Genomic DNA, 22,999 nt, shown 5'->3' on the forward strand with positions numbered 1-22,999 from the left:
TAAGCCTTGAAGGGCTTTGATCATTTATTAGGTGTTCGTTTAAGAGGATTAACATTGTCAAAAGCCTGTCCAGTGGAGGCTCATTCATTTCAAAGGAACAATTTTATTTTGCCATTAAGAACCAAGGTTCTCTCCCACACACTTTTAGTCATCAAGTTTATCATTACTGCAACCGATATGCTAGCATCTGAGTGTCCCAACTCACCCTCAAGTCAGTGGGCATTGAGGGCACTCAGTACCTTATGGGATTAGGCCCTATTTGAAGTTTCAGGTTAAAGCATCTGTAGGGATTGTGGTTCATGTAACAATAATGCAAAATACGGTATTTTATTTCTGATGAGATGATGGTTAGAGTGGAGCTGTGAGTAAAAGGCAGGCTCTGAAAGGAGATAATTAAGGAGGAGGAGTATTCTTGTTTTGGAAAGGGTTTCCCTGGTGCTGGCGCAAACCGTACATTCCACAGCTGCCTGCTGCAACCCCCTGAACTGTAAGCTGTCTTCTGAGCTCCTCAAGCACTTAGCATCTCACAGCCATTCAAGTGCAGGCTTTGACATCCTGTCTGTTTAACCCTCACCATTCATTAAGTTCCAGTCAGACTACACTTCCCTGCTGTGTGACTATTGTCAATGGTATGTCTGGGGGAGGCATGTGTTTGTGCTGAGTCAGGGAACCTCCTTAACAAATCTCATTAACAAATCAAAGTAGATGTGAATTTATTTCAGAGTGGTCCCTTCAGAACTTGACCCACTCAAAGAAACCCAAAGAGCCCGTCTGAAATTTCCCAATGGGGTTCTGATTTGGCATAATTTAGGTAATCAAAACTATACCTAGGAATATCTCCATTAACGTGAATGGCTCAGATTCTCTGTTGGTGCAGATTGGCTCCATTGACTTCAAAGGGCAACTTTTGACTTCAGTGGAACTACATTGATTTCACACCTGCTGAGGATCTGGCCAGATGTGCCTGAGCAGTAATGCAAATATCTGTCTATCTTTTAGAAAGTGAAAGAATTACAACTTAAAAATATAAGTTCCAGAATCTGAATGAATTGGGAAGAAAAGATTATGTTTCATTTCTGTTTAGTCCTCCACGTATGGAAAATGGGTTAGGATGACATTTCAAAAATGAAAATCTAGATTGGACTCATTACAGGAAGGAAACTGCCTCACAGATTGCCCTCTTTGATGCATGTTTTTTTCTGCTTTACTTTCTCACTGCACTGGAAAAATTTTGAAAGGTCATCCTTAAAGGAAAGGAGTACTTGTGGCACCTTAGAGACTAACCAATTTATTTGAGCATAAGCTTTTGTGAGCTATAGCTCACTTCATCGGATGCATCCGATGAAGTGAGCTGTAGCTCACGAAAGCTTATGCTCAAATAAATTGGTTAGTCTCTAAGGTGCCACAAGTACTCCTTTTCTTTTTGCGAATACAGACTAACACGGCTGTTACTCTGAAACCCATCCTTAAAGGGTACCTCTGAATATGAAGCTATCCAGTCATCTGCAGGTAACATCACCTGGGTATATAAAGCTATCCCATTTTGCAATATGACATGCCAAAACCAAAATTTGCCTTCAGTTCCAGGGATCCAAATAAAGGCCCAATCCTGCAGTTCTTACTCAACAAAAATCCTGTTGCAGTCAAGGGGAGCTTTGAAGGCTCCTGGAATTCAAAATCAGATCCAAAATACAGTAGAACCTCAGAGTTAACAAACACGTTTGGAATGGAGGTTGTTCGTAACTCTGAACAAAATGTTATGGTTGTTCTTTCAAAAGTTTACAACTGAACATTGACTTACTACAGCTTTGAAACTTTACTGTGCAGAAGAAAAATGCTGCTTTTAACCATTTTAATTTAAATGTAACAAGCACATAAGCAGTTTCCTTACCTTCTCAAACCTTTTTTTTTAAATATCAGGGAGTAGTCTGTTAGTCTGTATCCACAAAAACAACAAGGAAAGAAGTAGGGTTTTTACCCACAAAAGCTTATGCTCAAATAAATCTGTTAGTCTTTAAGGTGCCACCGGGCTCCTAGTTGCTTTTTTTAAACTTTCCCTTTATTTTTTTAGTAGTTTACATTTAACACAGTGCCATACTGTATTTGTTTTTTTGGTTTTTGTCATTACTGCTGCCTGATTGCATACTTCTGGTTCCAAATGAAGTATGTGGTTGACTGGTCTATTTGTAGCTCTGGTGTTTATAACTTTGAGGTAAATGTAATTTTTTAGGATTTTAAAAAAAATGAATAAGAAATGAAACAATGAACAGGTGAGCACAGTACAACGTATTTTATATAAATAATGTCTATGTGTATGCTGAAGTGGAAGTAAATAATAGAGTTCTTCCACCTCACATAGAAAAACCCACAGGAAGAGTCCTGGGGCACATGGGATTGTGGGCAGGGGGAGATCCATATGCTATGGGTTCCCTCTGCATGTGGATAACATCAGAAGAATCCTTCCCTGCCCCAAAATGTCTAATGAATCAGGAGCTACTTTGCTATCTATGGTGAGTATTCCATCTGTTTATACTAGAAAGTCTAGTCTGGTGTATAACTGAGGCTTAAATCATAGTCCAATTTAAGTAATCTGGGTAGGTTTATTGTACTCGTATGATGAAAACCTTGTTTGGTACATTCAAATGGTTCAGCCTCGCAAGGTGCTGAGCAGCACCTTGAACACCCATAAAAGTTAATGGGAGTCAGAGGCACTCAGCACTTCGTAGGACTGAACCCAAGCCTCTACAAGCCCTAATGCAGGCCTTCCTAGTGACACAACCTCCTTGAGATCCAAGATCCCATAAGAGGTAGCAAGAAGAGCATCTGCCTTCCACTGTAAAATGATTAATCCCTTAGACAAAATCATGGCTACATTCAGAAAGTGAAGCTAAATAGGTTATCTACTTAACTTATTTCATCGGCTCGGCTCCTCATTTGCTGCATCACCTAATGTAACATGATGTTTAAAACAACTGCGCATGATACACCATTGTCTCAGTGACAGGCTTTTCCTAATTGTTCTTCAGCAAAATCACTACATTTTGTTTCAAATTGAAATCAAACAATAATTTCAATTATCGTTCATTCTCCCGATGGGATCGTCTAGCAACTATACTTTTAAATAAAAGCAGGGCAGGAAATGGAGCACCAGTGCAGTCAGACTCTCTCTCTCTCCCCTTCCCCTGCCCTCCCCCGCCCCCCACTTAGAACGTTAAGTAACTAATCTTTATGAAGATTACTAGATATATTACTCACTTTTTTGTTGTTGTTGTTTGTTTTTAAATCTAAATGTTGATCACATTTCTACTGGGTAGCAGTTAACTCTAGGATTTCAGCTATTACAAATGTAATAGACCTTGTGAAAAATTACAATCATAAAAAAAAAAGAATGTAGCAGTTATATATAATTTTACATTACTGAATGGAACCCACGTAGTATAGTCCCTACTCCGGCAAAATCCCTAGACTAGGGTGTAGATGTAATGTGATTAAGATCGTGATATTCTGCATGTTTAATTGGTTAATGCAGGATGGGATTTCTGTCTGAATAATTTCTTTATGTCTGCTGCGCGCATTGTAGTCCACTGAATGTTTTCCCATGCATGAGTTCTGAGTTTTCTGTCTTTAAGGGCTAACCCTCAGCTGTTGTAATCTCCTGAGGAATGGCATTATCCTGGCCTCTTTGCGTGGGGAGTCTGTCTATCTTAACAATGACTCATACAAAAGGGAATCCCTGAAGAATGATCAAGTCGGTTCTTGAACTGGGGAGGCAGCAGAGTCGTGTTGTCAGTTAACCCCTGAATTACTATTTTTCAGCAAAGAAGCGTTTGAAACAGTGTGAAATACTAACACAGCCCGTAAGATGCTGCATCTCTTGTGGAGAAGAAAGTGGTTAGTTGAGGGGATTAGTTGTATTTAAAAGGGCATGTTTAAAAGTAGAATTTCTTTGTAATACAGCACAGCATCAGGGCAGAAGGGCAGCTCTTACAAGATAAATAATGCGTCTTTTCAGAAGCATACTATAATATGCTCAGACCTTTTATACTACCACAAAAAAGTTCAAGTACTGAAATAAGTCCTTATTTCAAAGGATTTTGGTCAATCCTTTATTGCTTGCACATCAGACCATATTTTCCGGTGATGAAAGTCCATATAAAATGTGCATCCAAGAAACTCAGCCACAGTAGTAGTAAAAATATGAATGCCAGCTATGCTTAAGCGGGTTGACCTTTTAAATTCAGTATTCCCTTACATCAGTGGGTCCCACAATGATTTTGTTCATTACGCATTACTCTTATGTATGTTCTGCTTTTTCAATTTACCTCTCCATTTAAAGTTTGTGGTTTTCTCCTCCTGCTTGAAACAGAAAAAACCCAGATTTTCAAAAATGACAAGTGATTCTGGGTTTCTCAGTTTTTGCTGCTGGACATTAGACACAGTATAGAAGCCTGGGTTATTTATTTATTTTGGTATCATCTTCAGAAGTTAGATGCTCAACAATTTTGCCTGGACACTTGCAGCACAGGAGCACAAAACACCTTAATATTTGTATACAGGCACTTACACATGAAGAAAAGGCATTGCATTTTATTTACATAATTTGATGCAATTAGAAACACATTTGCTTTCCGAGAAAGTACACTGGGCTTAGAAATGACAAAATATTTCCTTTCTGACACAATGACTTCAAAGAACATAGGTTCTGTTCTAATGTTACAAGGGATGATGCTGACTAATTTGTTTTCCAAAACTAGTTTTTAAGTAGCAGCATTAATTTGCAAGCTGTAGAAGGCAAAGAAACACAGAGAGTCCTATACCAAACCAGAAATCACCATATTGCAGACCATGCTGCTGATTACCTTACAGCAATATTATTATGGATGATGACCCACAAAACTGAGTATATAATTATTGTGACACTAAAATAACAGCTTCTCTTCAGAATAGTTTGCAAAATGTTTCATAGGGTAACCAGCCAGGAACAGAACCAAGATCCACAGCACCAAAGGACAGCAAATACTAACAGATTAGGTTCAAGGGACTGAAATGCTCATTACTGGCAGACTTTTTCAGATTCTCCAGACTTTTCAGCTGTGATGCCAAATAGTTCTTCACAGGATTACATGTGTGTTCCATATCTTTTTTAGTAAGGCAGAATTCCACTAATGCATTTGAAGCCCCATACACACTCATTTGGCTCTATGCTTAATGACCAGATCAGGAGGTAAAAAGAGTTAAAAAACTGAAAGGTCAGAGTTCAATGACCAAGATCATTACAGAACTGTTTTTTTGAATAAATTCAATCCAAAATTCTGTTTTTTTACCTTTAATTTATAGAGGTGTCTCTTTATGGATAAGGATATACATTTGTACTTTCCATGACAAATGTAAGAGCGCAAGCATTTCTCATACTTCTGTCATGTATATTAGGAAATTTCACAAGATTGCTATTTCACAAGTATTGTTGTTTCTCTGGATGACTTCAATGGTTTTGAACATGTTGTTAATTACTCAAACATCAAATCAGCAGTGATTACTAGCGCCAACATATTCTGAGACCTAGCGACAAAGCTGACTGTCCTTAGATATTACGCCTAAAGTCAATGAAGCTTAAGTCTCCAAAGAATGGCTTAAGTCTCCAAAGAATGTCATCTTTTTTTCTGTTTCTGGAATGATCTGAAACAGAACAGGATTTTCTCAGATTTAGTCATTATTAGAAGCTATTAAACAAAGCTTTTTGTAAATATCATTTATTCTGTCACTTGCTATTTCAAACATTTGCTGTCTTGCTTATCTGTGATTGTTTCTTTTCCTTAATAGGGCAGGCATAGCTCTTAAAATCTATATAGTTAGATGCCATGGTAAGGGGTAGAGCCAAACAAGTAGCTGGTTTAAAAAAATGTATTTGGTTTGGTGGCTGAATTGAAAAATATGGGGGGAAATTCTGTTTTTTTCCAACTGAAATGGATTTTTTTTTCCTTGATGGAACAACATTTTGTTTGGGTCAAGTGAAATGCTTGGAATGTTGATTTGAAATGGCATTTTCTACACAAAACGTTTGATTTTCAAATGAAATATCAAAAGAGTTCATTTCAAAATGTCAAAACAAAACATTTAGACATTTCAATTTTTTCCCCAAAATTGTTTGCCAGATTTGACCTAAATTCACTAGTAGTTTTGATGCCCCCCCAAATGTAGTTACTGGTAAATTTACTATTCACCCAAAAATTTTTGCTCAGCTCTAGTAATGGGTGCTATAGAAAAGACTTCAGATAGTTAAAGAAAATCAGGTTTCTGGTGCATCTGCTCAGAGAAAGCACATTTTAAATTTGCTTTCTGCAAGTATTTCACCAGACAAGCTTAAATTCACCTATTATAAACTTTTGTGCTAATAAAACGTGATCTAGTGAAGGTTCACAGACAGCAAACACAAAAGGGAAGGGACTACAGCCAACACGCATTCATTTAGAAATGTGAAGAAATATTTTGCTGGTTGTTTTGCAATTTCCATGATCTCTAGCAAAGAATAGAACCAATGTGCTGCTGCTGCAAGGTAAAACTTCTGTCTGAAAGCATAGAAACCTGTTGGGAAATCTCAGCTTTGCCTGCTGAACGTTGCCCAAGCAAAAGCTTTTCCATACAGCGGGTATTCAAATGCGGGGCTGTCGCACGAGGTCATTTAGTTTGCCAAACATCTGATAACTGATATGTTCCTGAAGCAGCTTTGCATGTAATGGACAGTCCTGAGGAATCATGCGCGCTTTTATTTTTTCTCTGAGGCACTGGAAAGCTCACGGTTTGAGTCTGTTTTGGCGAGATGTGACGTGGAGAGTGGTGACCAGAGTTTTGGCAGAGCGCCATTCGGTAAAAGATCTTACATTCTCAGAGATCTTTCCATTGCTCTTTCTATTGCTAGTCGCAGTCACAGTTTGGAGGGCAACTAGCCAAAAAAAAAAAAAAAGGGTAATGTTACACACTGGTAATCAAACTGTAGCTCATAGAATAAATAAGCAAGTGGCATAATGCGCTTATAGATGAGCAAATGCTACATAATTTTATCTTTGTCCGCCAGTTTATCAGAGGTCAGCACACACATTCCACTTAGTACTAAGAGTTTATTCACCGGCTCATGTGCAGTGGGAGAGACTAGAAACTTGAGAGGCATACAGTTGGGAGCACAGAGCTCATGTGAAGGTCACTTGTACCTTGTTCCTAGAGATCTATTGGTAGCCAAGGAGGTTTCTGGCCATTGACCAGAAACAGATATCCTTGGGCTGATAGTTTCATCAAATAATGGGGTCATTAGATGGCCGAATCTTTTCATGCCTATGCAGAAGCTATGACATAGCTTGTAGGAAATGTCAGCATGTTTCAGATTTCCCTGGCTTTTTAGCCTAAGGAATGGTAAAGATAGAATAGGAGAGCATCTGTACGCATGAGATGGTATCATCACCAAGGTGCCTCTGTCACAGTTAAGAGTAGTATTTGTTAAATGCCTTTGGTCAAGTACAAGCATCTACTGTGGACTAAGGACAGGTATTTTTTTTTTTAAAGGGAGGCAAAAGGTACACAGGCAAGTGTGCTTACAGTTGCATGCTACTGCAATTGCACATGAAAATGGAAATTTAGTGAGCTACCTAGCCATTTGAGGGATAAAGCATCTGTTTTGTGCATGCAATGGTGTTACTTGTGTGCAGACCTCAGACTTCAGCTTTGTACAATCTGATCCTTAAATACTATATTAGTGTATATAGTGCATCACTCTAATGTTATCAATGATATTTTATGCACACCCCATCCACAGAGATAGGTAAAGGTCCAGTGAGCTAAAGAACTGTAGATCCCAATAGTAAAGCTCAGAGTGCGGTTCCGTAGAAATGCCTCTTAGAAAATGTGTGGTATTTTCAATCACATTTTCAATTAGGTTTAACCAGAATGTAATGGCAAATTCAGATGTGCAGAAGTGGACTGAACTGAGGAGGGGCAGGTTCTCTGGCAGTATCTATGGTTGGCTGGGCTGAGTTGCCAACATTCCTTCAAATAAGACAGTAACCGGGAGACCACGAGTCCAGTTGCCAGACAGGTGTTCAAGCATTCTTGTGAATTTTAGATTGCATCTGTGTGGATTTGACAAGAGGGATCCTTCCTCTTCCCTCCTTTCCCCCACTCCCTACTACTCTGCAAACAAACCTGATTGGCTGTGCGGGAGTGCCATCCAAACACACAGGTTTAACTCTGACCCTTGGGGGATTGGAGCTAATGAACAGACGAGAGGTGGGATGGGACACCAGCCTAGGAAAGATGATAACATGACTGAAAAAGGACTATAAACTTGCACCTTTCTACACAGTTTTATGCTCTGCATTTGCAGTTGTCTCTCCTATTAGTAGGTTAATTTCTTGTTGGTGTCATGGTAGAAGCAGAGAGAGACTTGAAGGAGGAGAGGACAGTGGGTCAGTTCAATGAGGGCACTCCATGTGTAAAGAACAGCATGGAAGAGAGTATAAAGATAGTTAAGGGAGAAATAGAGAGATAAGGGGCTCTGTCAAGGCTTGCATCATTTGCAGAGAGGAGTGCCGCAGAGGATGACATAAGAGACAAGGGAGTATGTAGGGAGGGAGGGAGGGAGTATCAAAGGCATTAAACTTGAGCTGGATGTTTTTGGAATAGAGGGAGCCAGTGGAGGGATTCAAAAGGATTGGGGAGTGGCAAACTCAGATTGACATGCAAGGAAGATGTACGTATTATTTTGACTAGATCCAAGAGTGATGTGGGTGTCAGAGAGGCCAGAGAGGAGGTTGCAACGGTCATGATGGGAGAGGATGTGAGCCTGGATGAGAGGTGGCCGGATTTGGGCCCAACTTGGCTGCGCCAGGAAAGAGAGAAGGAGAAGTCGGTGATGACTCCTGGGTTACAGGCCCAAGTGCATGGGGAGCAGACGGTGGAGCTGTCAGTGATGACAGAGGGTGTGGGAGGAAAGGAGTGGTTCTTGGAAGGGAAGATCTGGAGTTCAGTTTTGGTGGTGATAAGTTTGTTGTCTGGAAGATATGCATTGGAGAAGTTTGAGAGACAGGATGAGATGCAGGATTAAGCTGAGGGAGTTGGCTCAGGATTGTATGGGAGAGAGTATAATTTGAAGATGGAGGCATTACATGGACAGACCTACTAGCAGAATTTGGTCTTAAGAGCCATTCATTACTACTGTTGATAATGTGTGGAAAGGAAACTACTCAATTTGAATTTCGTGTTCCAGAAGGAGTTTTCAGGGCTGACAATTAAGAGAAGAAAGAAACGATTATTTTACTTGTAAATAGAGTATATTTGATTTAGAATCATTGAGAGGCAACAACTGTAGAACTCCAAATTCTGTTTCTGGAGTCACTTTTTAGCAAAGAAACTTATTTAAATGATTAGTCTCAAAATATAGTTAATTTCAAAGGCCTAGTTGAACCAAAAATAACGCAATTTGCTAGAAACCATGTAATAAAGTTAGATAAGAAGATACATCTGATAGACACTGCAAAGTGCTTTGTATTCAGAGGTAAACATGATGCTATTTCTTTGGGGTGTCTCGGTTTGAGAAACTTTGAGAAACTCCCAATCTAAGAAAATGAAATGGGGTCTGACTTTCAGATGGTGGGTGCCTACAGACGCTGTGATACATAGAAGAAGCAGGCTTTTATCTGATTTTTATTACGTGGCTTCTCGACAACATTTTGTTGTTGTTGTTCAATTAAGCTTTTTTTTATTTAAACAGAACTTTGAAAGAAAAAATAACTCGCCTTTACATCAGAGATCCTGTGTGCATTTGAATACAAAACTCAGCTCAAATCTGCAAAAAATACATAGGAGTAGGAACACAAAACTCAGCCTTACATTGCAAAAGTGTGTATACAAATACACCCAAAATCCCATCATCCTCATAAAAATAAATATATTCCAGCTATGGGTGAACCTGTAATGATGGGTTTGAATTTGGCATCCAAAAGTGCAGATACTGATCAGAAGACCTTCTCAGTCTTTGTCCCCCCACAGCCATCCTCCCCCACTAGGCCTTGACTTCTCTGGGAAAAGGCAACAGGTTGGTGGGAGTTTCAGACAGAAAGGGGAAATGGAGCACATAAAAGGGTTCTTTCTTGTCCTGGGGAGCAAAATTGCTGGAAATATAAGAGACAATGGGAGGGTTTCTCTGGCAGGGAAGAGGGAAAAGCTGGAAGGAGGGAGCGTGTAGCTGGGTGTCCTTTTGACAGAGGGAGTGGGAAGAGACAATGGTGAAAACCAATATAACCAGAGGAGAAAATCAGAATAATGGCTGAGAGAAGCACTGGCAGATAAGGGTGTCAGAACAGAGACTGAGCCCACAGCAGGAAGAGGAGGGGAGGGAGAGACTGAGGTGAGCACAGGCAGGAGATGCTGCCAGCATGGGGAGAGGAGATGATTGCAGGCAGAGGATGGAGCTGCTCTGAAGTTGGCTCTAGTCAAACCCTACACCCTTTTATTTACATAGATGTCAGGGACAGGGAGGGACTTCCTACTCAGTCCCTATTAGTGGAGATCTAAGAAACCACTAAACTAAAAGAAGCCGAGTGTTGTTGGGGAAGTTGAAAGAAAGGCCCTTATTGTATATACAAAAGGCGTTCTCCTGTGTTGCTCTAAACAATGTTTCCTCCTTTACACTCTTCCAGAGACAGACAGCTACTTAGCCAGTGCTGTTAATATTTCTGTTTTATATTTGCTAGTGCATACCCCATCATAAAGCTCTTTACAAATGTAAACTGATACACAGTCTGTACAGAGTGATCAACTTCATCCACAAGTTACTGAGCCCAGCATTATTTGGTTATGTACAGGGAAGAATAATTCCCTTCACTGGAGGAATCACTGGGTTAGGTTTTGTGGCCTGTGTCATGCATCAGGTCAGACTAGATGATCATAATGTTCCCTTCTGGCTTTAGAAGCTATGAATTTCTGAGCCTTGAAATGCAGCCACTTCTAGTGTGAGATAAAGCAACTGTTTAGCGGTGTGTGTAAGACAATAAGTGGGGAGCATTTGTTCACTACTGAGTTGGAGAGAAGAGTGCCACCTTCTGAATCATCAGCATCATCTCCTACAGTTACTAGGTTTTAGGGCTGTCAAACGATTAAAAAAATTAATTGCGATTAATCACATTGTTAAATAATAATAGAATACCATTTATTTAAATATTTTGGATATTTTCTACATTTTCAAATATACTGATTTCAATTACAACACAGAATACAAAATGTACAGTGCTCACTTTATATTTTTATTACAAATATTTGCACTGTAAAAAAACAAAATTCAATTAACCTAATACAAGTACTGTAGTGCAATCTATTTATCATGAAAGTTGAACTTACAAATGTAGAATTATGTACAAAGAAAACTGCATTCAAAAACAAAACAATATAAAATTTTAGAGCCTGCAAGTCCACTCAGTCCTATTTCTTGTTCAGCCAATCGCCCAGACAAACAAGTTTGTTTACGTTTTCAGGAGATAATGCTGCCCACTTCTTGTTTACAATTTCACCTGAAAGTGAGAACAGGCGTTCTCATGGCACTGTTGTAGCCGGCATCGCAAGATATATACGTGCCAGATGCACTAAAGTTTCATATGTCCCTTAGTGCTTCAACCACCATTCCAGGGGACATGCGTCCATGCTGATGACGGGTTCTGCTCAATAACAATCGAAAGCAGTGCAGACCAATGCATGTTCATTGTCATCACCTGAGTCAGATGCCACCAGCAGAAGGTTGATTTTCTTTTTTTGGTGGTTCGGGTTCCACATCGGAGTGTTGTTCTTTTAAGACTTGTGAAAGCATGCTCCACACCTTGTCCCTCTCAGATTTTGGAAGGCACTTCAGATTCTTAAACTTTAGCTCGAGTGCTGTAGCTATCTTTAGAAATCTCACATTGGTATCTTCTTTGCATTTTGTCAAATTTACATTAAAAGTGTTCTTAAAATGAACAACATGTGCTGGGTCATCATCCGAAACTGCTATAACATGAAATATATGGCAGAATGCAGATAGAACAGAGCAGGGGGCATAGAATTCTCCCCCAAGCAGTTCAGTCACAAATTTAATTAACACATTATTTTTTTAACAAGCGTCATCAGCATGAAAGCATGTCCTCTGGAATGGTGGCCAAAGCATGAAGGGGGATACGAATGTTTAGCATATCTGGCACGTAAATACCTTGCAAAGCCGGCTACAAAAGTGCCATGCAAATGCCTGTTCTCACTTTCTGGTGACATTATAAATATGAAGAGGGCAGCATTGTCTCCTGTAAATGTAAACAAACTTGTTTGTCCTAGCAATTGGCTGAACAAGAAGTAGGACTGAGTGAACTTGTAGGCTCTGAAGTTTTACATTGTTTTGTTTTTGAGTGCAGTTATGTAACAAAAAAAAATCTATATTTGTAAGTTGTACTTTCACGACAAAGAGATTCCACTACGGTGTGATTAAAACTGCCATTAATCACGCTTAATTTTTTTTTAGTTAATCCCATGAGTTAACTGTGATTAATCGACAGCCCTACTATGTTTCCTTTGGAGGTTTCTTGTCCAAGTACACACCTGACTCAGCCTGCTTACCTTGTAAGAACTGATGGTATCTCAACACAAGGCTGGTTGATTGCAGGTCTGAATGAGAGGACTCCAACTTAATATCCACTCTCTCCTCTAGCATAGAAACCTACCCTTCCCTCAGGATATAATTGCAGATCAATCATCTCCATGTCAAGCGATAACATGAACACGCTTCATAAGGAATGAATGATTAGAAGATAAATCTAAAACTTGTTATTCCTGTAATGCGGAAGGATTTGGATGGCAGTGAAATACACATTAACTTGAATAAGTGTAGGGTAGGCTATGGCTGTAGGGCACCCAAAAATCAGAACATATGGTCATGCCATATTCTGCTCAAACAATGTCTCAGTTTGGACCCCAGTATTGCACAGTTTGCTGTGGATCTCCTATATTATAAGGTGAACTGAGCTGTTCAGGAAATCAGTGTTGACAGCAAACTCACAACAATTAATCAAACAATGGGCTCCTTTAGGAGAAAGTAGCTCCATACCTTTGATTGAAAAATATATCTGTGTAAAAACTATAGGCCCAATTCACCATTGCACCAAGCTCGGCTTAACTACAGATTGGAAGGAGGCAAAGTATAGGCAATGAAATCCTAGATAATATCTGTTCTTTTCTATGTCTTTGAGTGAGCCATGGTTATTGGGGAAGCTGGAATATTTTTAACCTATTCAAGTAAAGCAAGACAATGTAAGTGTCTACAAAGTCTCCTGTTATGTCCATTTCATGGAGGAAAGGCTTGAGTGATCACCAGATTTGGATGTCATATGCTTTCTGGTTTCTAGTTCTTTTTTGTTTTGATAATGCATATTCTTTTATCTTGCTGTTCCTCCTCTTAATTTTTGTGTGCCTATAAAACCTTCACGTTAATGTAATCTTCCAGCTAAACTGCTGGTTTGATTCTTGTGATCTCTTAAACCTCTAGCTATTTAACAGCAATTTTCTGGTGTATAGAAAGTAAACACAGTCCTAGAGACATATAAAGATAATTTCCAATGTACACCAATAAGGATTAGAAGACAGCAGAACAATTCTTTGGAAAGCCTTTATAGCTCTTTGACTCTAAGTTACAGCTGTATGAAGAAAAATATTGAAGCCTAACAAACCACAACGATATATGTAAGTAACTGATACTGTGAGGTTTACTCAACTTCTTTTAGCGCTTCTGCTGTGTTAAAACAGGCCTACAATGCCTTTTTATGTGGAAATCTTCTAGTTGGGTGTGGTGGGGAAGCCGTTCCTGTGACTCATGCTGCAGGGAATTCCCTAATGATTTAGAATATTTTTACTTCTGGACATCTGCACAGTTTCCTTTAATTCTGCAGTGAGCAGTTGATAGGAGTGAACTACAAAGAACCATTCACTGTTGAGCCATTTCATTTTAAATGGGTGTTTATATATTGAAAAGTTCAAAAAAACCCATACTAATGAAGTAGGTGTACCGTGTTTTCATCACTAGTAACTCCAGGGGCTTACTACAGACTGAAAAAAACCCAATAAAGCAGAGCTGGATGAAGCACACTCAGAACAGAAAATGCTATCAATAACGGCACATCACAGTTATCAGTCTTTCAATGTCAGACTTCCCAACAAATCCCTGTGTTTTCAGTTGACAATTATACTGATCACCAGCTGTAAATGATGACAAACAGCACTAAATATTGCCCTTCCAGACTCTAAGATCCATCCTGAGTAGAAAGAGCCAAACAGCTTCCTGCTCGTATAGAACTTTTGTTATTTGTGTAGCTAGTTCCTCACACTGGGCCTGATCCAAAGCTCACTGAAGACCCCCAGAGTGGGGCCAAGATTTAATCTCCAGTAACTTCAGTGGGCTTTGCTCTATGTTCTCTGTGGTGTGCCTCCCTTCCCCGTACAAAAAAAATTAAAACCCTGAGGCATTCTCTTGATTCAAAAGAGAAGCAAAATGTGAGATTTGGAGAGAGACTTCCCATACATCTATCCCTTCAATATACCGTAACAAAATGTTAACAAGCACTCTGACTGAAACGAGGCATTTGATTTCAAGAGGGGATTTTAAAAATACTTTGTAAACGTAAATAAATAAATAAATAAAATAAGTTGCTTGGAAAAGACACTCTCTCTCTCTCTTTTTCATAACAACTGCCCATTTGGGTACAGTAATTCCAGAGAGTAAACTTTAACGGGAATGCCTGAAATGTGTCTGCTTCAGCTTTGTGTTATGTCTGTAATTTGAATTATTTGCATTTTGGAAAGGTATAAATTGCTCTGGTGTACTTTTGTTGGTCCTTGGCCAAGAAGGGAGTTGCCTTGGGCTCTGAGTCAGCCAGGCTGATGCAGATGTGGCAGACTTACAATGGAAACTTTTGTGGTTTATTGGTCCTCACTCCTCAGGCACATTCTGACAAGAGACAGTATCCTGCATACTTGGTAGGATACTAGGCATATGTGGCACTGGAAGAAAAATACTTTTCCCTGAGATAGGCAAATGTTTTAAGCCCCCACAAATTGTTCCATTCCCATCTTTTTTTTTTCTTTTTTCTTTTCTTTTCTTTTTTTAAATTTCAGCTGAACTGTATAAACCTGCAAAACATGTTTACTGTGAGAAGTTGACGTAGTGGTCTAAGGTTTCCCTCCTGGAGTTGATCCCAGTCCGTGGGCGTTGAGATTTCCTTCTCGGTTCACCAGACGTAACATGAAGAATTGTCTACTTTTTTGTCTCTGCTTCATAACAACTTCTCCTCCTTATGTTTTGGTTAAATGAAATGTCACTAACTCTTAATGAGTCGTCTGTTTCCCCGCCCCTTTAAACAGCAAAGGTCTGGACATTCTCAAGAGAATTTCTTATTGGACCAAAAGCTAGTGCTCTTATTAGCTTCTAGATAATAGCCAAAGAATAAGCACAGCTCGGGATTATTTTATATATAACAGTTTAGATTATATCATCTAAAATGTTTCTGAAAAAACTCACTCTTTGTCATCATAAAAATTTAAAAAGCACATAATGGCAGCACTGGATGAGGTAATTGAAAGATTAGCTGTAGAAGGAGCCATTTTGAATTTTACAAAAATATTGGCAAGAAATAAAAACAGAATCCTGAATCAAGTCATTCATCTTGCAAGGTGGAAATTAAACATAACGAAATAACCTGAAGTTTGGTAATCCATTTACAGAAGCAAATTTAACACATGCTAACTACTAGACTGCACTTCTTTAGGTAAAAACACTACTAAAGCAGAGGTTCCTAAGAAGACTGTTACTCTGAATAGTTTGTAGTGCTGTCAAAATTCTGATAGTTTCAGAATCATGTTAATTTCAACTTCAGTTTAACTTTTTTTTTTTTTCACAGAGAAAAGATGGGTCCCAATTTGAGGGATTGTGGTCAGGTTTTTTTATTGTCAATTTAGAAAAAGCATCTGGTAGATTAATTCTGAAGTTATACCCAGTACTCCTGCGAGGTCTGTTTAATCCTGGCAGTGCTAAAAGACACTGCTAGAAAGATTTGAGTGCTAATTTTTCTCTTCTGTCTCCCTACTATTGCAATACCTACTGCAAAGATTCTTCTTCTTGTTTATTTTTATTTGGCGGCATGATTTAAAATGGAGGAAGAAACTAAGGCATATATGCTGATTATTTCTGATAGAAATTAGTTGTGCTCAAAAGTGTGTAGCATTCACACTGTGTGTCTCTTTGTTAAGAAGAAATGGTTTTAGACTTAAAAACAATCACCAAAAGCCAGTTGCACTACAGCATTCCTTTCACAGTGGGAGTGCTGTACACAAAAATATTATTTACAGACATTTGTAATAAATCAGACAGTTTTAAATGTGTCACCTCCATCCTTGGCATGAAAGAGAAGAGAGAAGAAAAAGTGCATTCACTGGTACCTTCCAGAGAGGCTGTTTTTTTAAACATGTGAACAGCTGTGTGGTGAAGTTCAAAATAACTAATATTTGCATTTGCATGTCCCAATGCAATAAATATACAAAAGAGATGACATCAAGTTTAATTTTCCCATTCACTCCAATGACATCTCATGTGCATTAAACCACAAGTGTCCCTGCTGCTGAACTCAGACAGCAATCTGTTTGTGGCCATTTGTACATATTTTTCCTTTTCTAGGATCAGTGAATGGAAACCTTACATTTTGTATTATTTTTCTCATTTCCCTGTTGTTGAGTTTTGAAACCCTGAAAAAAGAATCTCCTCACTGGCCACTTGTTCCTGTATCAATGAATTTTGTTAAAACAAATATTTCCCAAAAGAAATCACCAGAAAACCTAAAACTCCTGGTTTAAAATTAATCTCATGTGGACACATTGAACTAGTAGAACAGGACTGGCCAAAGCACAGCCTGCAAGCCAGATGCAGCCCCAAAATTCAACAATGTGGCCCACAGACGTACTAGGAGCAGATCCTTCACTGGTGTACATCGATCTTTAATGTGGAGGTGTCACGCACAGAAACTACATTTCCCAGCAATGTTCCCTCTTGATCTAAGCAGCAGAAACTTAAACAGCTTGTGTCAGGCTGCTCATATCAAAATAGAATATTGCATGCTGGGACCTATTGAAGATGAGGACAGCTATAATTTGATACCCTTCATTACACTGCTCCTTTTTAATCCTAACTCTTGGCTCTGATAGTATTTATCATTCATACATTTCAAAATACTTTACAAAGGGAGGTAAGCATCAATATTCCCATTTTACATATGGGGAAACTGAGCGGTGAAGTGAGCTACTCATATTAGTGACGAATTGTTTTTAATCCCAATCTCTTTACTCCCATCTTCTCCCTCCCTTTTAAACAAACTAAATGGTATCCCATGCTCCTGGCAAGTTACTTATGTACCTTCTTGGTTGGGCAAAGTTTGGGCAACCCATCAACAGAACTATTTTCCTTCTTCCTTCACCCCCACAGAACTTTTATAACTTGTCAACAGCTGTATGCTCAGGCTGAAAGGGAGAAAACAAAGCACAGAACTAGATTTATTTTCCTCCTTCTTTTGTCTTTTAGATGGTCACCATGTGTGGGAAATGGAAGCCAAAACTGACAAAGAAATGTGCAAACCAGTAAGTATGCCTTAATTTTAACATCACAATTAAAAATATGTTTCATTTCTCTAGCACTTTTCTTCCAGAGTGGGCTTTCCAAGACTTTGGCACTCTTTCCCAACCCTGACACAGACCAAGTACTAAGGCCTTCCCTCTTGGAAACCTTTCTTTTAATGGGAGTGGGGGCAAAAGGCCTTCAATGAAATCTATTCTGAAAATAAATGCATTTGGAATGTGTATTTTCAATATCTGGATGGGGCCAGCCTGTATCTTTTTTTCTTTTTGCTGGCTCAATTCCACTTTGAGCTCAGCAAAGAAAGATATTCAGTTCTGGGTTCTGCTTTTCTCAAAAAAACACACCAGACACAACACTTTCTCTGGCTTCCTTGTGCCTTCTCCAGAAAGATTTAGAGTCTCCTTAGGAGACCAGCTTCACAGTTTGAGAAACGTATATCTTTACAGACTTGATCACTGAAACCGTCACTGAAATGCAGCTATTTATAGGTGGAAAGAACAGCCTCTATTCCAGTCCAGCAATCCTACACAACGGTTTATTAGGAGAAGTGAAGAATAATTTATCCAAGGGAAACTACAGGGGAAATGTGGGCAAACTGTTTAAAGACCTGAATGTGAAACCAGCCAGGATACTAATCACTATCAATCACTCTTACTCATTCAAAAAAGTGCTAGGGGTCTTTTGGTGGTCAAAAATAGAGCCACAGTCTTACTTTTGGGTCTAAAAGCTGATGCTGTCAGCAGCTAAGTCTGTTCTTAGCACCCTGTTGGAACATTGTTCCACTAATAATTCAGGGAAGAGAGCCATCTAAGGGATCACCAGCATTGCTTCCTGTAGCACTTGGTGTCCTTTTGAGATTTCCCACCCATGCATTGACCAGGCCTAACCTTCCTGGGGTGAGAAGAGCTGACAAGATCACCCCACGAACTGACGTGGCTGGAGAAATATGTTAGATAAAAAATATTTCATTGTGGAACATGGAAATACACCTCTACCCTGATATAACGCTGTCCTCGGGAGCCAAAAAATCTTACCGCGTTATAGGTGAAACCGTGTTACATTGAACTTGCTTTGATCCACCGGAGTACGCAGCCCCGCCCCACCCCCCGGAGCACTGCTTTACCACATTATATCCGAATTCGTGTTCTATCGGGTCACGTTATATCAGGGTAGAGGTGTATTATTAAAAAAGAAAATCTTTTTGTGATATCAAGAGTAAGCTCTAATCACACCATTTAAAGCTTCTTTTCTTTCTATAGTACCCATACTGGGCATCAAAGCAGCTCAAACGTTATTAACAAATGTCACCCAGTGATGCCCGACCCCAATCTCATCATTCTGGAAACTACTGTTCTTAAAGTATAAATTCCTAGCAAGGAACATCTACAAACATGATACATGTGGTACAGTTTTGGTTATCCTGCCTTCACACTTCTGACCCCAATAATCAAACTCATTGCTGAAGAAACCCTAATCTAGGCCAAGCTGCAGGGAGCATTAGCCTGAAAGGACCCAGAAAACCTGCTGCAGGCACAACCTTCAGCTCCACCAAGGCTTGCTCACCAGTTGGTATGCAGTGACGATATTTCTCTTTGGGAACTCAGCAGAGACATTCCCATAGTTGATGTGCTCGTATTATTGTGCAGAGCCACTGTCTCAGATATGTACTGACTTTCTAATGTTTGTTTCTGTAGAATTCATTGGTGGTGGAGATACCACCTTTCCGCAATCAGAGAATTACCAGTCCTGTTCAGGTCAATTTCTATGTCTGCAATGGAAAGCGAAAGAGAAGCCAGTACCAGCTATTCACCTATCTTCCTGCTAATGGTAACAATATATTTCTAACCTCCGGTAGTGGAAACTAGAGATATGAATATTTGCTAAAAAGACACAGAAAAAAGATAGAATGTAACTGATAATAATTCTGTAGCTCACTCGAGCAATTTAGGGCTGTAATTATTGCTATAAAATAAAAAATGTGAGCTGCCCCACTGGGCTGTCTCTTAATTTGCTGTCTGAAGAAGACACCTTCCAAATAAAGTGTTTCCTTTTCAGTGGTAGAGACTTCTGAGCTCTCTCTTGTTGGAACAAAATCACAACAAGCGTTATTCATTGTCTGCAAAGCCTGTGGCCTCAGGGGGACCCTGGATTGTGCCTGTGTTTATACATGCTCAATACATCTAAGAGCTCTTCATGTGGCACATGAGGAGAAAGAAGGTCCTCTGTGCCCGTGGGCAGCAGAAAGACTCTTTAAAAAATGAGATTGCTGAGCTGTCTCTCAGGCTTCCTCGAGAGTCCCAACTTCCCAACCCCAGAGAGCATATCATTCGAACAATGCTTCTGAACTCACCCCACAAATTGTGCTGTGCTCTGAGCTGGAGCTGGTGGGGATTTGTCCTGCCACCCGTCCTTCACCTGCCTGCCTGTTTGGGGTTGGAAATTGAGTCTCAAAGTGAGGTGAGAATCCCTCCCAGTGTTACTTATAGGCTACTGTGGGTGCTGAACACACAAGCTCCTTGAACGTGGAGTTGAGAGGCCAGTTCTAGCCTAGCTTAGGATTGAGTTAGGGGATAGTTAATGCTATTTGCAGGACAGGTGCCTGGCCCCAGGTCAGAGATAAAATGAAGTCTACAGCGTCCTTTTGCTGTCTGTCAGGTTGGTGGGCCAGACGGACCTGTCAGTGACTCTCTGTAGAACAGGCCATACAGTGGAGTAAGAGGGAGCAGGCATTGCTAACTCACTCTTGAGCAGCTTGGCTCAAGAAGCGTTTTTCTTTCTCTTGAGAAAAACAAGGCCCATTGCACTCATCTTTCCAAGCTGGCTCTTGCAAAGTCTGCGTGCACGAGGGATTGAGTGTACCACTTAGGAACTATTCCAGGATCTCCTGTGAGAGGAATCAGATTGTGTGGCTACTTTCATGAAGTGCCTTCTGTCCCCCTACTTTCTTACCATTCAAATCAGAAGGTTGATTTCCAGTTGAATCCTACTCTGGAGCACTGTTGAAAAGCATAATGGGAAGGGAAATCAGAAGGTTTTCTAAAATCCTTTATGTATATGAAAGGTTTGGGCCATGGGGATTTTCACAACAAGTGTGGTAATCTGTGCTGTTTTGGAACCTCATATTGCCAAATGCTATGAAGTGATGATAACCTACCAATACTAGGGGCATTCAAGAGAGAGGTGTGTGCAATATTCATCATAAAAAAGGTAAATTTACTCCTGTTTCTTTACATTTAGTTATAACTTTAAAATGGATCAATTTCAGAAAGCCCTTTTTTGGTGAGATATGAAGGTTTATTTAAAGTGAAAATGACCTAGTTGTCGAGGGAAATGGGTTGGCAAGGAAAACATGCTTAAATTCACACTTTTCACAGGTTTCCAATGTGAAAATAGCCATTTTGTAGGAATTTTATGCAAAGTAAAATGCGAGTTGCATGATATGGCTTGGAAAAAACAACCTTGCAAACATTCTAGGTGAAACTCCATCAAATACAAATGTTGAATTTCACACAGCTCTAGTTTGATGCCAGTCCTGACTTTTATCATGACTTTAATTCAAAATAAAGCATCATAAAGTAACAGGGAATTTGACAACAAAAGATTACTCCTTAAATGTCATAGAAGGACTCTACTGAGATGGTTGCCCCAGGTTTTGTTGAATTAGCCTAATTATGCAAATCTTTTCTGCGGTGTGTATGTCTATGTATAGTCGAAGATTGTGTAACTCTTCTAGATGACAAACAGAAAAGTTATCATTCTCTTATATGATACCTTCAGCAGCAAGCATCTGTTGTGATGGTCAGAGATAGTGCTTACCTTGCCATATACCTTCCATAGATATTTAAATCTCAGATCTGTTGCTGACTGCTATTTGCACTACAACACCTTCTTTCAAACAACAATACTCCTTTCTTTTTCATCTACCTGGCCCTGATTCTCCATTGCCCTGCACCTCAGGCCGTCATTTACATGAGTGCAAAGTGAGTGTAAAACACTACCATTTGGATTTAGTATCACTTTACAATCTCTTTGCACGAGTATAAATAACTTCCCAAGAAACAGGCAATAGAGAATGATCTCCTACTTTATTTTGTTGAGCCCTTATGACAATGTCATTTTTTGAAACACTGTGGGCCTGATTCGCCACTCCAATACTGGTTTTATGCCCATGTAACTCCAAGGACTTCAAACCATTGCAGCCTTGATTGACAGGTGTAGAACCAGTGTAAGAGAGTAAAAATTCTGACCTGGGAGACCCTTTTTGTATATAATATATAAATAATTTTAAGAAACATGCTGATTTGTTTACAAACTCCCTTATGCATACAGAAGTAATAAGAATAAATATATTTTTGTAATCACCTGTAATTATTCAAAGAGTATATTCTTGTAATTGTTTGCATCATGCCCTTTACTGGCAGGGATGCGACATCTTGACTATTGTCATATGTATATACATGCAAAAATTAGACTAAATTTAGCACCAAACTCAGTTATCCAATATGCTATATTTAATGCAGGTTTTTTTTAAGTTGCACTGGTTTATCTAATTTAATTCACAAGCTTCTTGTAGTTTGCAAAGATATTAAAGAAAACCAAAGTTACACTCATCAAGAAAAAAATAATTAAGCCAGCAATTACTATGTTACCTAGGTAAAAAGGTTTAAAAAATATCAGCAACATATTTGTCCAGTGAACACCTCCTGACTTGTTCAGACAAAATCACACAAAGTGTAGAGACTATAGATTTTTAACAAGCAAATGTCAAAGTAATCATAAAGTATTAGATGTGGTTTTACACAAATCAGGTAGTATATCATGTGTTCTTCCTGTTTTTAGCCTTGAAATGTTAGCATATTGTCTGATTAGAAAGCCTTCCATGGATTTACTTTTTTCTGTGCATTAAGGATCCTTTAGAAATTACATGATACATGTTACACTTTACATCTCAGCTAAACATTCCCAGAGCCAGGTATAGTATGGTACTAGCCTTGTGCTGGTACTTTTTATGGGGTTAGAGGGAAGGCACTGATACACACATGCCACAGGGTCACTTCCCAGCTGCTACCATAGTCTTAGAGCCAAAGTATTCCCTACAGTCCTGTTTCTCCCCATTTTACAGAGGCGAAGAGCCAATGGATCCAGGTAGTCATGGATTCACTCAGTCACAAGCTCTTTGAATGGCCCCATATAGCACACAGAGAGTACAACTTTGTGGCATGCAGAGAGTGCAGACCACTCTGTACTGCAGAACTCTCTGCTTTCCCTGCAGTCAAGGACTTCCTAGGCTGTGGAGACATGGCAGGATTTTCCCCTCTCTATATAAAT

At 39.4% G+C, this 22,999-nt stretch overlaps 1 protein-coding gene across 6 annotated transcripts in view; it reads left to right on the plus strand.

Moving 5' to 3' along the window:
• The window catches only part of NFATC1 (nuclear factor of activated T cells 1), a 147,288-nt gene that overhangs the window by 64,474 nt on the left and 59,815 nt on the right, over positions 1-22,999 (plus strand). For all 6 annotated transcript variants that reach the window (XM_037892988.2, XM_037892987.2, XM_007060401.4 and 3 more), the window contains 2 exons: positions 17,618-17,673; positions 19,366-19,498. In XM_037892988.2, the coding sequence (XP_037748916.1) occupies positions 17,618-17,673; positions 19,366-19,498 (189 nt within the window). The remainder of the gene's footprint in view (positions 1-17,617; positions 17,674-19,365; positions 19,499-22,999) is intronic.

Source organism: Chelonia mydas, chromosome 2 (assembly GCF_015237465.2).
Source record: "Chelonia mydas isolate rCheMyd1 chromosome 2, rCheMyd1.pri.v2, whole genome shotgun sequence".
NCBI classification, from domain to species: Eukaryota; Metazoa; Chordata; order Testudines; family Cheloniidae; genus Chelonia; species Chelonia mydas.